Genomic DNA, 18,502 nt, shown 5'->3' with positions numbered 1-18,502 from the left:
CCTGACAGGTACGATATCGGCACGCATAGTACGCCGTACGCTCACCGTACTAATACCGTGGAGGTATTTGTCTATCTGGGTATTTGTGTACGCAGTTTTAATAATAATTTAATATGTATTTGTTTTTTGACGTACTTATAATGCATAATGACATTTTAGGAAAGTGTTATCGCATTTTTACCTATTTGAGACATTTAAGATGTACTTATGTGTAAGTTTAAATTGTTTAAGGGAATGCTAGAGTCACGGTCGAAGTTAATCAAGGTCGATAGTACAAACTTTTTTGAATTCCAAATTCGATAATAGTGATATCTCTTTCATTCATTTCTTATAATTATTATATATCGTTGTGATGTGGGAGTGAGTGGGAAACATGGGAGCATATATGGGAGGGATTGAAAAATGGGAGAAGGAGGGAGCTGGCAAGAAGTGGTGGGGAGGATACTGGGGGTAGAAGGGGAGGGGGAGGGATGGATGAGGGAAGTTGAGGAGGAAAGGAAGAGGATGAGGAAGGAAGGGGGCATAGGAGAGGATAAGAATGATTGAGGGGGGGAATGCAAAGGAGAAAGGAGGGAGGGAGAGGATGAGGGGGTGAGAGAGGGAGGGAGGAATGAATGAGAGAATGAGATTAAATGAGAGGGGTGGGAGGCGCTGTGGGGAAGGTATGTTAAATGTAAAGATAGTAAAGATTGAAGGGTCCACAAATATGCATGGATAAGACAGCGGAAACATGGATAAGACAGAGGTCCGAGCGGAGAGAGAGAGAGAGAGGGAGGGGAGGGAGAGGGAGAGGGAAAGAGAGTGAGTAGGGATCAGTCGTATAAGATAGTTGTAAGTTAGTTTTAAGGTAGACTAATGCCCAATTTCTTCACTTCCAGATAAGTTGCGGATAACCTTATCCAGGAGATATCTCCATTGTATTCTGGGAAATATCTCTTGAATAAAGTTATCTAGAGGTGAAGAAATTGTGCATAAGGATAGAATGTAAGATTAGATGTAAGAAAATTGTGAGTGGTAATTGTAAATTGTGAATTATAACCCCGAGGGGAACAAAATAAATATATCTATCTATATATCGTTGTGTCTCACTCAAACGCATTCATCTGTTCTTATCTAACATATTGCAACGCCATCTCTTAGAAAGAGATCAATTAAAATAGTGCTCCGTTTCATGGCTTCACGTCAACTTTATTCGTAGCATACGAACGAAATTTTTGTCGATTCTTTCCTCTTATACTAAAGCTCCTAGCTCATTTTTACAGGCACAGTATTATTTTTCGAGGTTTTCTGTAAGCTGCAAGCTACTTATTTTAAACGAGTAAAATCCGAAACTTTTGTATGCAGCACATATTGCGTGCATTCGTTTATGCAGCAGTTAGCGCAGTGAGTTTCATTTAATCTTTGTTCAACACTCGGTGAACAACAAGGATAAAGCAATACTTCTGCGCTAACCGCTGCATAAATGAATGCCCGCATTGTGATGTGTCGACTACAGAAGCCGATAACAAAACTGTAAGTTTTAAATTTTCTTTCATTTTTCGTATTAAATTGTAGTTTGCAGCCAGTGTTGTTGTCGATACTTTAATTGTGGAGAAGGACTTTTCAATCCGTAAGTGCAATTAAGAAAAACGAGTCGAGGAAAATTAATCATACTTTATTGGTAAAACAGGACATTCCAGCATCCTCTTAATAGGTTTATAGTATGTGTGTATTCTTTGTCATGTGAATAAATTAAATCCTATGTTAAATATTGATAAGATTTCCTCGAGGATTTTCAAAAATCTCCTATATATTTCTCATGAGTATTTGCATGATCTGCATTAAGAGATGGGTGCAGAGAGAGAGGGGGGGGGGAGAGAGAGAGAGAGAAAATAAGATGTAGCCGTTTAAGTAGCATGGCTGTATATTAGTAGTTTATTACAAATTAAGAGATTTTAATATTGATATTTATAACTTTCACACGCATAATATAATTGAAATAAAATACCAACAATAAGTAGACACTGTGTTACGTATTGTAATATGTTATTATTACTTTTATTATAAATTATAGTACAAATATTAATAATATATTACGATATGTAACATAATGCAAATAAACAGGAAATACAAAGGATATACTAGAACAGACAATAGTAATTTTCGTGATCATGTAAATTGAAAATATCAAACTGGATACGATCTATATATTAATAGGTTTTAGAAGGTTTATTCTAAGGATATATGTAAGACTAATGTATAATAAAATAACCGTATAATAGTTCATTATAATTAAAATATATTTAACAATTATTTTGCGCTATAAACGAATAATAATATTATATGATATACTAAATAATACAGGTACGATAGTATTATAATGGCGAAAAATAATCAATGATGAACAAATGAAGCAAGACTAAACATACAGAAATACAGACGTAAATAAAAATTTAATGAAAACAATATTATAACATTTGTGTAATGACTAAATATAAGCAAAATTAATATAACAAAATATTCAAAATTAACACTATATATTCAGTAACAGTAGCATTAGTTAACGTTATTTTCCACCGATTCGAGCTAATATAAAAAAAAACTTATATTACGTAGTCATTTAAATTCGATTAACGAATATATAAATCGAAAATGTTTTAAATGAGCGACATTTTCTGACAATCTTTTCCATATCTTATTTTCAATTATTGAAATTTGTGATCTATTTAAGTAGACTTTTCCATGTTCATTTTTCAATTTTCGAATTTGTAATTTACTTAAGGAGAGAAATTTGTTTATATAAGTTTGAATCTAAAACAAAAAATGTTTTAAATTTAATCGTATTTTTTGATTAATTTATTATCGTTCCATACAGAATTGCATATAATAAATTATCGTTTTTCATGAAAGAACAAAACGCAAGTAGTCAAAGACATATATACCATGTTGAATATGTCATGCAGATATTAATATAAGTTTTCATAGCGGTTACACTAACGAAAAATTAATTTTATTCTCCGTTCATTTGCTTTTTTTGCAATTCTAAGAATTAGAAAAAGATAAACAGTAAAAACCTCAATTAAAATTAATCATACACTGATGAAGCCTGGCTAAAAGAAAACTGATAAATGTAGAGAATTTGATTTGAATTTATTTACCTTTATAAGATTTTCGTAAGAATACACATGGTTAATGATATCAACTAGCGCTGTTAATATGTTGATTTGTCTACGTAAAATCAATTCGTACAAAATTATATTTTATTATATAATATAGTAATATTGTTAAGCACAATGTTCATTTATAAAAAAAATGTACTTACGCAGGTTTGATAATCTCTATATTTTCAAGTATCCATTCGAGTATAGTGTTGGAATGTTTCATAATAATTAAATGAAAAATGTTTATATATGAACGAATACTCATAATATCTTGTTGTTTGAATAGCTCCAAAAGTAATGAAGAGACGGCATCAGGACCATATTTAAAACAAGTTAAGAATGGTAGCAACGTATGATTACGTCGTTTTAACGATATATCTTTCACATGTGAATATGTAAACGAATAAGCTGTTGCAAAACCGTTGCAATATGTCCAGTGTTTCCACCATGGCAAAAGGCTACAATTTCAAAAAAAAAGAATAAAATTATGCATATGAAAACATCGTTTATTATACGATTGAACCGGAATTTTGTCATAATTCGAAATACAAAAACGAAATTATGAAGCTATTGCACTTATAGAAAAATATTACGGATTTATTTCAGGATTTTCGAGATGTTGCTGTAATTTACGAAGAGCTGATTGTTCGCACTCATCGTATTGGAAAATACATGCCCATTTCACAATTTCTTGTCTTAAACATTTAGTAAAGTCATTTTCTATCAGATGTTCTTCATATCCTAGTGTCTTCAGTGGCTTCTCCAACAATGTTCTAAATTTCACCTAAATGACGCAAATTTTATATTTTCATTGATCACAATGAAGCTCATAATTATAGATAGCACTGACAATTAATCGTAATGAATTCAAAAAGGGATTCCTTTTTTTACATTCTTTCTGATGTAATAATCAGTTCGAAATAATTTTGAAAATTGGAAAATGGATGAATTATTATCTTCTAGTTAAATTAACTAGAAATCTATTTGATATAATTGTTATGAATAATGTAATGTGATTCCGATAAAAATAATAATTCTAGTAGATTTTACCAGATATATTGTACCAATCAGAATTTCGATTATCTCAGAATTCTAATAAATATAACAAAAACTTCTGATACACGTAATTTCAACTAGACATTTCTTATAATATATCTAATAGTTTTTGTTAAATATAATATTTGTTGGACATTACCATAATATCGATGAACCTAATTTCTACTTTGGAAAGTGGAATTGTAATCGACGTATATTCAAACACTTTAATCATCGGATACCACACTAAAAAATTTGTCTCTTGTGATAAGAATTGCGTAAGATTCCAAAATTCTGATACATTTAGCTGACGATTCATCATTAAATGAAACGCGTCATCGATGATTTTAGCACGGTTGATGACACTTATATCCTCATAATGTCCAGCTGTATCATTTAAATGTTTTGCAATGATGCCCCAGGTTACTGAATCATATTTGGCTCGATAGTATCCTATTCATTAACAAGAAAAGTATTTTATAGAAATGTACTACATATTTTACGAGATTGATACTGAGAGAAATACTTTTCTTCGTTTCATCTTCTTTTTTAGATTAAAGAGACTTAATACATACTTGTACAATGAAATATACTGAAAATTACTGTATCTATAATAGACATACTGTGTTTTGGGTACATGCATTCCTACGTTTCATATAATGAGAACACTCATCATGCACATTTTTATTATTATAGTGGAACATCGACTATCCGACTTAATGTGGAAATATTTGCAGAAGTATTTCTTACTATTTTCATAATTACATAAAAATTGTTGAATTTTTTATGTGTATTTACCTGCTTGCTGAAAGTTTACCATCCAAACTTCATTTAAAGAAGTGATTATGGGAAACTCGGAAGAATCAATATTTGGTTTTAAACATATTTTCCACATATTTTCATTTAATGATGATATTTCCGTTAAATCTATGGGTATCAGCCACTTCCCATAACTCGTTGTATTATAACGTTGCGATATTCTTTTTGTAACTCGGGAATGTACGTATTGTTCCCAGATTACAACAGGATAATGTTTGTACTTAATCCAAGTTAAGAACTCATTCGATGGTAAATTACAGTTATATGCTTCATCTAATTCTTCTTTCATAGACCAAAAATTATAAGATATTATTGAACTGAACGTCCTAAATTTAAAAAATTATTGTTAATGATCAGCATAACGGATGGAAAATAAAAATAAGAGTTATAACTTAACTTATAATATAGAACTCTACAACACAATTTCATGTCACACACATATTAGAGATGAAAGTCGCCTAGACTGACTCTAAGACTTAAAAATATAGCCGCTTATTTTTTTAAAGTAAAATTAAGTTAATATGTAAACGGACAAATAATTAAAAAGACATAAACAAACGAAATTGGAAAAAAAATGGACGAATTCGAAACGAAGGTATTATAAAATATTGCAAATATTATGAAAATGTTTAAAACATTAATAATCTATAAGAGTTGTTATATATATTTATCACAAACACACACACACACACACACACGCATGTATATCGTACAGGTATGAAATTAATTTTTGTACTATCTTCACTCACTGTCTGCTTACATATACATGGACATTATTTCGAAATACTTCATCGGTAATAGCACTTTGGAACATTCGTAAAACAATTAATGCTATAATAAGAGATATATTAATACATCGTAAATGAATTTTTTCCCACTAATCTTTTCCTGCCTTTTCTTTTATAATATACATATGTATAAATTTCTACTAAAATGTTATTATTTTCACCTTTCATATAACGAGGAAAACTTAAAATTGAATCAATGTCCGACAAGCTAATGTTTTCCACAGGATTCATATTAAAATGAGAATCCAGATGAAGAGATTCGTATTGATTCTGAATTATGAAGAGATCCAAAATTTCAGAATTATTGAAGCTCTAAAAACAAAGTTTCATATCTATGCATAAACGTTAAGGTAAAATACATGTCCGCATTTTGAGCTAACGAGTACTACTCCACACTATATATATGTGCATGTTTGTACCTTATTATTAAAATCATTTTACAATTATCATAATTCAGTTTAGAAAAACGCGTGAATCCAATTATTAAAATAAATTTTCAGACAATTGTGACATTATATGATCTAAATTATGATATTTTTTTAACATTTAATTGAAAACGTTTCTGGGAGGTTTTTTACAAAAATTTTTATATAATTTTATTATTCCTACTTAAAAGTATATCTTCGCAAATTTCAGATAATAAATAGACTTTAAAAATGATATGATCTTGCAGTCGGATCTAAGTTTCAAATATAAAAATGGTATTCGTAACAGAGATATATCTTTCATATCGCGATATTAATAAATATAAAAACCTTAGCAACAGCTTCTTCTCCGAACATAGTAGCAAGAGCATTGTGTAACCAAAAATAATTGTGTAACCAATCATCTGAAGTGAGGAGGTTACTAAACCATTGATATGCTATTTTAGGTGCTATTAAACGTGCGACTTCCATTTTGCGTATAACTGGATCCAATGTTTCATCATAAATAAGATTGGCTTCCCTAAAAAAAGTGTTATAATTAATCTAACATTTTAATGGTTTTTTTTTTAAATAAAACGTAACACTTTTTTAACACTTTCCTTTGTTTTTAATAATGTGTATAAAATATTTGATATTATAAATTATTTATAATTATGTACATATGGTAATTTACAATGGGATAAAATTATTTGCATTTTATTATATTCAGTTTGACATTAAATGTTGAATGTAATATCTCGTTAAAGATACACTTTCCTTATTAATTTTGTTAGGAATGTGGATTTTGCTTTTCGTGTTTCTTAATAAAGTACAACAAATGTCTAACACTTGATATACAATGTAATTCGTATAATGTGACAGATGCAATTGTGAATAAAATTTATAAAAATATATAAAAGTGTTTTATAAGTAGATGTTTAGTCTCCGAAGAATATATCACACAGTAAAATGGGTAACGGTAAATATACTAAATAGGTAAACCCGCCCAAAACTTGACTCTGACATTTGGTGCCATCAAGGTCATAAGGAAAGGCTCTCCGATTCGATATAATTAACAGGGTTACTTAAGGAAGCGTAAAGACGTTTTTTAAGTGCTTCTACTTTTTAAATAGCCTGTATATATTTTTAATCATATAGATTCTTTTAGTTATTTATACATGAACTTTTTTATACTTTGAGATATTTAGGAATTATTAAAATATCAATACATCATACGAAATATTTAATACTTTCTATTCTAGCGTATTTTGGAATAATGTGAAAAATCTCGCAACTGATAATTTCCTTCTAATCATATTCTGGTATTTTTACGCACAGTTGATGAAAAAAGGCAATTGATTTTAGAGAAGAAATAAAATTACAATTATTCGATATTTATTTTAAAATATAAGTTCTAAACGAATCACCTTGTATGATAATGATAGTTGTTAAATATATAATTTATTCAATTTTAAACTTTTAAATGTTTGAATAGATGCAAATTATTTTTTCGGTTAACATATTTTATATTTAAATGTATGCATTACGAATGAAATATGAGCCCCCATTTCGATATGCCGTCTTGTAGAAAATTTGGAATCACAATGTGATCCATTTTTGGAATATTTATCCCACCAAGTTCAGATTTTAACTGCAATGTAATATTGTTCATGACTCTTTTTGCAAACTCAAATTTCTGACGACGTTCTTTTGAATCACAATCGCACCACAAAGTAATGTTTTTATTAACTCTAATGGATTGATACTCAGTCATGACTATTCCAATTTGGAAAGTGGTCATTGGAGGCGTAATATAGAAGTATGTGCGTAATGTATCTTTATAACTATCATAGGTCATGAACTTTGTCGGCATATTTGATAAAGCTGAATAATAGCGAGGATGTTTTATTGAAATGTTAAACGTGGCCTTTAATTTCGGTCGGTCCCAACAAGGAAATAACTGTCTCATTCCATTCCGTTCTTGAATGTATGGGGCTATCAACAATCTATTAGAATTTGATAATTATTATATTTTAAATACAATAATGAATGTTTATAATTTGATTGAATACAAACAATATCATTAAAAATTGGTATGAATTACATTTTGAATAAAAATAAGAAATAATTATAAATCACATCATGTATAAGTATATTTTTTTAAGTATTTATAATTTACTCACGTTACGGTATTTTCTTTGGAAACATTTTTAAAGAAATTGTCTTCTATTAGATTACCAAAAAATTGTATTTTGAATGTGTAGAGTCCGGGAAGTAACATATAGTCTAAAGGAAATCCTAATATGTTCGTTTTTATGCTGTATTTGTTCAATACGTAAATTATGGCGTTCTTTGTAGTCAAAGTTATATTCGCAAGACTTATTATCAGCTTTAGTTGATTCAAACTTATATAGTGAGTCGACTGTAGGATATTAATAGTTGCAGCAGTTTTACCGCGAAAGAAAAATGAGTCATATTCATTTTTTAAACCAAACATCTCTTTCCAAATGTTATCAAGTTTATCAGTGTGTTCATAATTTGGGTTTATGTGGTCGAGCTCTGTGCAGTAGTGCACTGGTATCACGTAATAAGGAAAATGAATGTAGTTCTCAATGGTGAAATTGTTTTGTTCTTCACTATTAAGAATAGCTATTATCAGAATAAGTATTACATTATTACTTATCTGTTCTAACTTCATGTTGGCTCAATTGTCGTTCTAAATATACATATCTGTCGGAAAGTTTAAAGAAATAATATAGTACCAATGATAAAATAATGCACATTGTTATTGTACATGCTCTTAGAGAGAGAGGGAGAGAGAGGGAGGGAGAGAAAGAGAGAGAGAGAAAGAGAGAGTGAGAGGGAGAAAGACGTTATTAAATTTATTTTGTAATTGTAAACAAATAGGTACGATTACATCTACTAATAAGAATAACAGTAAATATTTTTTAATTCAATAATGTTTCTAGCATTGTTGCAATTACGTTATAAAGACATCGTTACAGCAACGTTATTTTTTCTAAAAAATTTTTATATTAATATTTATTTTAATTAAAGTTTTTCAGTTAATACGGAAAGTTTATTTTTCTGTTAATTAATAAGAAATCCTATAATTATTTTATAAATGTTTACAAAAAATTATATTTAATAGTACATTATTAAGGTACGTATATATGTTTATGTAAGTAACGTTTAGTAAAAAGTCAAATAGAATTGTTACAACGTCAATATTTAGAAAATAATGGAGCATGTACTCTGCAAATAATTAATATATCATATTTTTAGATACTTACCCTGTGTAATTAAATTGTGCTGTTAGAGTATAATTCAGACTCCTAATTGATATTCATATGATAAAAATAACGGAATTAGTAGATCATAATAGAATGTTTCTGATTGCTGCGATGTTATTCTTCCGAAATGTCTCAACAGACTAATGTCATCGACAACGGATTACATAGTAAATACAAAACCGTTTCTTTTAATGTAATCATGCGATATTAGTTGACGAAATTTTAATCGATTCTCTTTTCGATATAATACAAATTTAATATGTGTGGACACCTTTGATCAATTTATGCGAACGTTTGATTTTATCTTCTATCGAACTGTTGACGTACTTCTAATGCATAGTGACAGTTTAGGAAAGTTTTTTGCATTTTTAACTATTTGAGCTATTTAAGATGTACTTACGTGTAAGTTTAAATTGTTTAACATTTATATGTTTATAATGTATTCTTTATTATGTAAATAAATTTAATTCTAAGTTAAATATTGGCAAAATTTCTTCGAGGATTTTCAATAATCTCCTATATTTCTTTCATGAGTATTTATTATCTGCATTAAGAGATGGATGCAGAAAGATAGAGAGTGTGAATGAGATGGTTTGGGGGGGAGGGAGGAAGAGAGAGACAGAGACAGAGACAGAGACAGAGACCGAGATAGACAGACAGACAGACAGACTGAATGAGATGGTTTGGGGGGGAGGGAGGAAGAGAGAGACAGAGACAGAGACAGAGACAGAGACCGAAATAGACAGACAGACAGACAGACAAACAGACAGACAGATAGACAGACAGACAGACAGACAGACAGACAGACAGACAGAGAGAGAGAGAGAGAGAGAGAGAGAGAGAGAGAGAGAGAGAGAGAATAAGATGCATTCGTATAGGTCGTACACTCGTATATTAGTTGTTTATTATAAATTAAGAGTTTAGAATTCTAAAAGTTATAAATTTAATAATGTAAATGGTATGAAGTACTGAGTAGACATTGTGTTACATATCGTAATGTGTTATTAATAGTTTTATTATAAATTATAATAAATATATTAATGATATATTCCGATATGTTACATAATGCAAATAAACAGGAAATACAAAAGATATAATATACATATAACAATAATTATCGTGACGATGTAAATTGAAAGTATCAAACTGGATACTTTCCATATTAACAAATATTTAGAAGTTTATCCGAAAGATATTTGTAAAAATAATGTATAATAAAATAACTGTATAATAGTTCATTATAATTAAAATATATTTATTAACTATTTTGTGCTACAAACGCATAATAATATTATATGATATGCTAAGTAATACAGGTACGATAATGGCGAAAAATAATCCAGTAGTGTACAAATGAAACAGGACTAAACATACAGAAAATAAAGACGTAATTAAGAATTTAATGAAAACAATATCCTAACATTTGAGTAAAGACTGAAAATAAGCAAATTTAATATAACGAAATATTCCAAACTAACACTATATATTCAGTAAAAGTAGCATCAGCTTACGTTATTTTCCATTAATTCGACCTAATATAAAAGTAATTATTTAAATTAGTTTATAAATCCAAAACGTCCTTTATGAGCGTCAATTTCTGATAATCGAATTGATATCTTACTTTCAATTTTCAAACATTGTGATTTATTTATGAGTCGAATTTCTTTTATATAATCTTGAAACTATAACCAAAAATGTTTTAAAATGTAATTACAGTTGTTGAATAATATATTATCATTTCATAGAGGCAGAATTGCATGCAATAAATTGTCGTTTTTCATACATTAAAAGAACAAAGCGCAAGTCAGAGATATATATGCCATATTGCATACATCACGTAGTTATTAATACAATCTTTCAAAGCGGTTACACTAATAAAAGATTAACTTTAATCTCAGTTCATTTTGCTTTTTTCGTAATTCTAAGAATTAGTAAAAGATAAATAGTGAAAAACCGAAATTAAAATTAATACACTCATGAAGCCTGGCTAAAAGAAAACTGATGAAAGTACAGAACTTAATTTGAATTCATTTACCTTCATAAGATTTTTATAAGAATACACATGGTTAATGATATCAACTAGTCCTGTTAATATGTTGATTTGCCTACACAAAATCAATTCGTATAAATTTAATTTTATTATATGATATATTATTATTATTAAATACAATGTCCATTAATAAGAAAATGTACTTACTGAGGTTTTATTATTTCGAAAAATGTAAGTATCTTCTCGAGTATGTAATATGTGTTAGAATGTTTCATAATAATTGAATGGAAAATATTTACATATGAACGAATATTCGTAATATCTTGATATTCATTTTGTTTGAATAACTCCAAAAGTAATGTAGAAGCAGTATCGGAACCATACTTAAAACAAGTTAAGAATGGTAGCAACGTATGATTACGTCCTTTGAACCATGCATCTTTTAGATGCGACCACGTAAATGAATGAGCTATTGCTAAACCATTGCAATATGTCCAGTGTTTCCACCATGGCAAAAGGCTACAGATTAAAAAAAAAGGAATAAAATCATACATGTGAAAACATCGTTTATTATATGTTTAAACCGAAATTTTGTCATAATTCGAAATACAAAAACAAAATTATGAAGCAATTGCACTTATAGAAAAATATTACGGATTTTTCTCAGGATTTCCGAGATGTTGCTGTAATTTACGAAGAGCTGATTGTTCGCACTCATCGAATTGGAAAATACATGCCCATTTCACAATTTCTTGTCTTAAACATTTAACAAAGTCATTTTCCACCAAATGTTCTTCATACCCTAGTGTCTTCAGTGGCTTTTCCATCAATTTTATAAATTTCTCCTAAATGACGCAAATATTATATTTTCATTGATCGTAATGAAGCTCATTATTATAGATAGCACTGACAATTAACCGTAATGAATTCAAAAAGGAATTTATCTTTCTACAATCTTTCTGTAATAATCTGTTTGAAATGATTTCGAAAATAGGAAAATGGATGAATTATTATCTTCTAGTTAAATTTACTAGAAATATACTTCATATAATTGATAGATTTAATTCTTATGAATAATATAATTATTCTGGTAAAAATAATAATTTTAGTAGATTTTACCAGATATACTGTGCCAACCAGAATTTCAATTATCTTATTTATAATTCTAATAAATTTAACAAAAATTTCTGATGTGCGTGATTTCAACTAGAAATTTTTTCTGATATATTAATACTCTTTGTTAAATATAACATTTATTGAACATTACCATAATATCGATGAACTTAATTTCTTCTTTGGAAAATGGAATTATAATCGACATATATTCAAACACTTTAATCATTGGATACCACACAACAAAATTTGTCTCTTGCGATAAGAATTTTGTGAGATTCCAAAATGCAGATACATAGAGCTTACGATTCATCATCCAATGAAATGCATCATCAATTACTTTAGCACGATTGATGACACTTATAATTTTATGATCTGTCTCATTTAAATATTTTGCAATGCTGTCCCAGGTTCTTGAATCATATTTGGCTCGATAGTATCCTATTAATTAAAAAAAAAATATATTTTATTGAACTGTACTAAAAATTTTACGAGATTGATACTGAGAGAAATACTTTTCTTCATTTTATCTTTATTTTTAGATTAAAGAGACTTCATACATGCATGTATGATGAAATATATTGAAAATTACTGCATCTATAATACACATTTTGTGTTTTTAGCTACACGTATTCCTACGTTTCATATATTGAGAACACTCATCATGCATGTTTTCATTAATGTAGTGGAACATCGACTATCCGACTTAATGTGAAAATATTTAAAGAAGTATTTCTTACTATTTTCATAATTATATAAAATGTGTAGAATTTTTTATGTTTATTTACCAGCTTGCTGAAAGTTCACCATCCAAAGTTCATTTAAAGGAAAAGTTGTGGGATATCGGATGGAAGTAACATTTGGTTTTAAACATGTCTTCAAATCTGCATAAAATAATGATATTTCCTTTAAAGTTATGGGTGTTACCCATACCCCGTAACTCGTTTTGTTATAACTTTGCGATATTATTTTTACAACTTCGGAACGTCTGTATTGTTCCCAGATTACAACAGGATAATGTTTGCACTGTATCCAAGTTAAGAACACATGCGATGGTAAATTACAGTAGTATACTTCATCTAATCCTTCTTTAATGAACCAAAAATTGTAAGACATGAAATTTGAACTGAACGACCTTAATTTAAAAAGTTATTGTTAATGATCAGCATAATGGATAGAAAATAAAAATGAGAGTTATAACTTAACTTATAATATACATAGAACTCTACAACACAATTTTATGTCACACATATATTAGAGATGAAAGTCGCCTAGACTGACTCTAAGACTTAAAAATATAGCCGCTTATTTTTCGTAAGTAAAGTTAAGTTAATATATGAACGAATAAAAAATAAAAAAGACATGAACAAATGAAAAAAAATATGTATGCAGTAGAAACGAAAGTATTATAAAGTATTACAAATATTATTACAATTTTTAAAAACGTTAAGTCTAAAAGGGTTGTTACATATATTTATTACAAACACACGCTAAAGCATATATATAGTACAGGTATGTAATTAATTGTTATATTATTTTTACTCACTGTCTGCTTACATATATCTGGATATTATTTCGAAACACTTTATCGGTAATAGCATTTTGGAACATGCGTAAAACAATTATTACTACAATAAGAGACATATTAATAAATCGTAATTGAATTTTTTCGAACTAATCTTTTTCTTCCTTTTCTTTTATAATGTATTAGGTGTTAAACTTAACTCGTGCCGTTTTTCATCTCCAAAATTGATTTGTTTCGAAGGGAAATACATTAATCAAAGTATTATTAATAAAGTATTATTAATTAGTAATAAAGTAGAAAATGGAGGAAATTACTTTGATTAAGGTATTCATTCATCTTCCCTTCGGAACAAATCAATTTTGGAGGCTTGCAACGGCAGGAATTTAGTTTAACACCTAACATATGTATAATTTTCTACTAAATACATATGTATTATACACAATACATATGTATAAATTCCTACTAAAAGATTATTTAATTATTTTCACCTTTCATGTAACGAGGAAAACTGAAAATTGAATTAATGTCCGATAAGTTAGTGATTTCCACAGGATTCATGTTAAAATGAGAATCCAGATGAAGAGATTCGTATTGATTCTGAATTATGAAGAGATCCAAAATTTCCGAATTATTGAAGCTCTAAAATTAAAGTTTTATAATTATGCATAAACGTTAAGGTACAAGACATGTCCACATTTTGAGCTACCGTGTGCTACTGCACACTATATACAAAACATGAGAATGTTTGTGCATTATTATTAAAATTATTTTACAGTTTTTATAATTTGGTTTAGAAATATAACGCTTGAATCCATTTATTAAAATAAGTTTTCACACAATTGTGACATTATATGATTCAAATTGTGATATTTTTTTAACGTTTAATTGAAATGATTTTTAGGAGTATTTTTTAATTTTTACATAATATAATTATTATTCCTACTTAAGTGTATATCGTCGCGAACATCACATAATATATAGATTTTTAAAAAGATAAAATGGTATACATAACAGTATATCTTTCATATTGCGATATTAATAAATGGAAAAACCTTAGCAACAGCTTCTTCTCCGAACATAGTAGCAAGAGCGTCGTGTAACCAAAAATTAGACCACCAAGCTGAACTAAGTAAGTTACTAAACCATTGATATGCTATTTTAGGTGCTATTAAACGTGCGACTTCCATTTTGCGCATAACTGGATCCAATACTTCATCATAAATAAGATTGGCTTCCCTAAAAATTATTATAATTGGTCTAACATGCTATAATTTTTTTCTTTCTTTTTATACAAAACGTATTATTTGTTTACACTTTCCGATTTAATTTGTTTTCAATAATATATATAAAGTATTTGACATTTAATATTATATATAATATTAAATATAGTAAATTATAACAGGATCCAATTGTTTGTATTTTATTAAATTCAGTTTGACATTAAATGTGTAATATCTTGTTAAATATTTACTTTTCTTATTAATTTTTTTAGAAAAGTGGATTCTGCTTTGCGTATTTTTTAATAATGAAGTACAACTGACATCTAACGTTTGATATCACAAGGCAATTCGTATAATGTGAGACATGCAATAGTGAATAAAATTTATAAAAATATATGAAAATATTTTATATGTAAATATTTAGTACGGAAGAAGATATCACACAGTAAAATGGGTTATGGTTTATATACTGAATAGGTGAAATTCCTCATAATATTGACCTTGACGTTGGTTGCCATCAAGGTCATAAGGAAAAGCTTCCCAATTCGATATAATTATCAAGATTACTTGTGGAAGCATAAAGACGTTTTCTAATTGCTTGTATTTTTTAAACAGTCTGTATATATTTTTAAACATATAGATACTTTTAGTTGTTTATACATGAACTTTTTTATGATATTTATTTTAAGATATTTAAGAGGAATTATTAATATAATATATTATCAATGTAGCATACAAAATATTAAATTCTTTATTCTAGCGTATTTTGGCATGGAATAATGTGAAAAATCTCGTAACTGTTAATTTCCTTATTATCATATTCTGATATTTTTATGCACAGTTGATGAAAAAAACACAATTGATTTTAGAGAAGAAATGTAATTGCAACTATTACATATTTAATTTAAAATATTAATTGTATACAAATCACGTTGTATGATAATGATAATTATTAAATATATAATTTAATCAATTTTAAACTTTTAATTGATTCAAAATATTTTTTCGTTTAACATATTTTATATTTAAATGTATACATTACGTATGAAATATGAGCCCCCATTTCGATATACCGTCTTGTCGAAAATTTGGAATTGGAATGTGATCCATTTTTGGAATATTTATCCCACCGAATTCAGATTTTAAATGCAGTGTAATATTGTTTATGATTCTCTGTGCAAACTCAAATTTCAGAGGCGGCTCTTCTGAACAACTTTTGCACCAAAAAGTAATGTTTTCGTTAACTCTAAAGTCTTGATATTCAGTCAAGACTATCGCAATTTGAAAAATGGACATTGGAGGCGTATTATGGAAGTATGTGCGTAGTGAATCTCTATAATTAGTGTAGTACAGGTACTTTGTCGGCATATTTGATAAAGCTGAATAATAGCGAGGATGTTTTATTGAAATGTTAAACGTGGCCTTTAATTGCGGGTTGTCCCAACAAGGAAATAACTGTCTCATTCCATTCCGCTCGTGAATGTGTGGAGCTATCAACAATCTGTTACAATTTAATAATTATTATATTTTAAATGTAATGATACAATAATGTATCTTTACAATTTGATTAAATTCAAACAGTATCATTAAAAATTGATATAAAAATACATTTTGAAGAAAAATAAAAAGAAATTATATTATAAATCACATCATGTATATGTATATTTTTAACTATTTATCATTTACTCACGTTACGGTATTTTCTATGAAAACAGTTTCAAAGAAACTGTCTTCATGGTTTTCTCTTAGATAACCAAAAAATTGTAACTTTAATGTGTACAGCCCAGGAAGCAGCTTATAAAGAAAAGGAAATTGTAAAATGTTCGTATCATACGTTATTTTAAATTTATTTAATACGTGAATTACGCCATTCTTTGTAGTCAAAGTTTTATTCTCAATACTTATTGTCAATTTTAATTGATGCAAATTGATATATTCAGTGGATTTAAGTATATTAATAGTTGCACTAGTTTCACCGTTAAAGATAAATGACCTATAATCAATATGTTTTAAATCTAACATCTGTATCCAAAGGTAATAGTCGTAATTATCAAATTTTGTGCTTATGTAGTTGAGTTTTATGGAGTAATGCACTGGTATCACGTAATCAGATAAATTTACGTCATTTGGAATGGTAGAACTGTATAGTTCTTTACTATTAAAAACAGCTATTGTCAGACTAAGTATTACGTTGCTACTTATCTGTGCTAGATTCATGTTGCCTCAATTGTCGTTCTAAATATATATATATATATCTGTTAAAAATGTTAAGAAAATAATAGAGTACTAATAATATTAAAGCACATAACTCTGTACATGTTGTTAGAGTGGGAGGGGGGGGGGGGGGAAGGGTGGGGGGTAAAAGGGGGAGGGGGGGGGGTAGAGAGACGTTATAAAATTCGTTTTGTAATTGTAAACATACCGAGAGATACGATTACATCCACTATTAAGAATATCACTAAATATAATTCGGTAATATTTTTAGCACTGTCGCGATTACGTTAAAGATATCGTTATAGCAACGTTATTTTTTAAAACAGTTTGTCATTATATACTTTAATAAACATTTTCAGTTAATAGGTTTGTGAATACGAAACGTTAATTTTTCTGTTAATTTTATATCTTTTATCAAGAAATCTTATAATTACCATATGAATGTTTACAAAAAATTACATTTTATAGTACATTATTGAGGAACGTACATATGCTTACATAAGTAACGTTTAGTCAAAAATCAAATAGAATTGTTACAACGTCAATATTTAGAAAATAATGGAGCATGTACTCTGCAAATAATTAATATATCATATTCTTAGATACTTACCCTGTGTAATTAAATTGTGCTGTTAGAGTATAATTTAGACTCCTAATTGATATTCATATGATAAAAATAACTGAATTAGTAGATCATAATAGAATGTTTCTGATTGCTGCGATGTTATTCTTCCGAAATGTCTCAACAGACTAATGTCATCGACAACGGAGTACATTGTAAATACAAAACCGTTTTATTTAACGTGAACGTGCGATATGAGTTGACGAAATTTTAATCGATTCTCTTTTCGATATAATACAAATTTAATATGTGTGGACACCTTTGATCAATTTATGCGAACGTTTGATTTTATCTTCTATCGAACTGTTGACGTACTTCTAATGCATAGTGACAGTTTAG

General features: G+C 28.3%; 1 protein-coding gene across 1 annotated transcript; it reads right to left on the bottom strand.

Annotated features, from left to right (window-relative positions):
* Nucleotides 1–3,729: 3,729 nt before the first annotated feature.
* On the bottom strand, nucleotides 3,730–16,437 carry LOC108764218 (uncharacterized). Its single transcript, XM_018512345.1, has 13 exons — nucleotides 16,370–16,437; nucleotides 15,160–15,343; nucleotides 14,596–14,746; nucleotides 14,129–14,210; nucleotides 13,370–13,717; nucleotides 12,124–12,303; nucleotides 11,677–11,988; nucleotides 11,515–11,584; nucleotides 5,944–6,094; nucleotides 5,744–5,825; nucleotides 4,974–5,320; nucleotides 4,336–4,628; nucleotides 3,730–3,924 (listed from the first exon to the last, which is right to left on the bottom strand). Exons 1-13 carry the CDS (start codon nucleotides 16,435–16,437, stop codon nucleotides 3,730–3,732), a joined length of 2,463 nt encoding a protein of 820 aa, XP_018367847.1.
* Nucleotides 16,438–18,502: the final 2,065 nt, after the last annotated feature.

The sequence above is a fragment of the Trachymyrmex cornetzi genome, unplaced genomic scaffold (genome assembly GCF_001594075.2).
Source record: "Trachymyrmex cornetzi isolate Tcor2-1 unplaced genomic scaffold, Tcor1.1 scaffold40, whole genome shotgun sequence".
NCBI classification, from domain to species: Eukaryota; Metazoa; Arthropoda; class Insecta; order Hymenoptera; family Formicidae; genus Trachymyrmex; species Trachymyrmex cornetzi.
The sequence above is the reverse complement of the archived record's forward strand: the minus strand, read 5'-3'. Positions and strand labels throughout refer to the sequence as shown.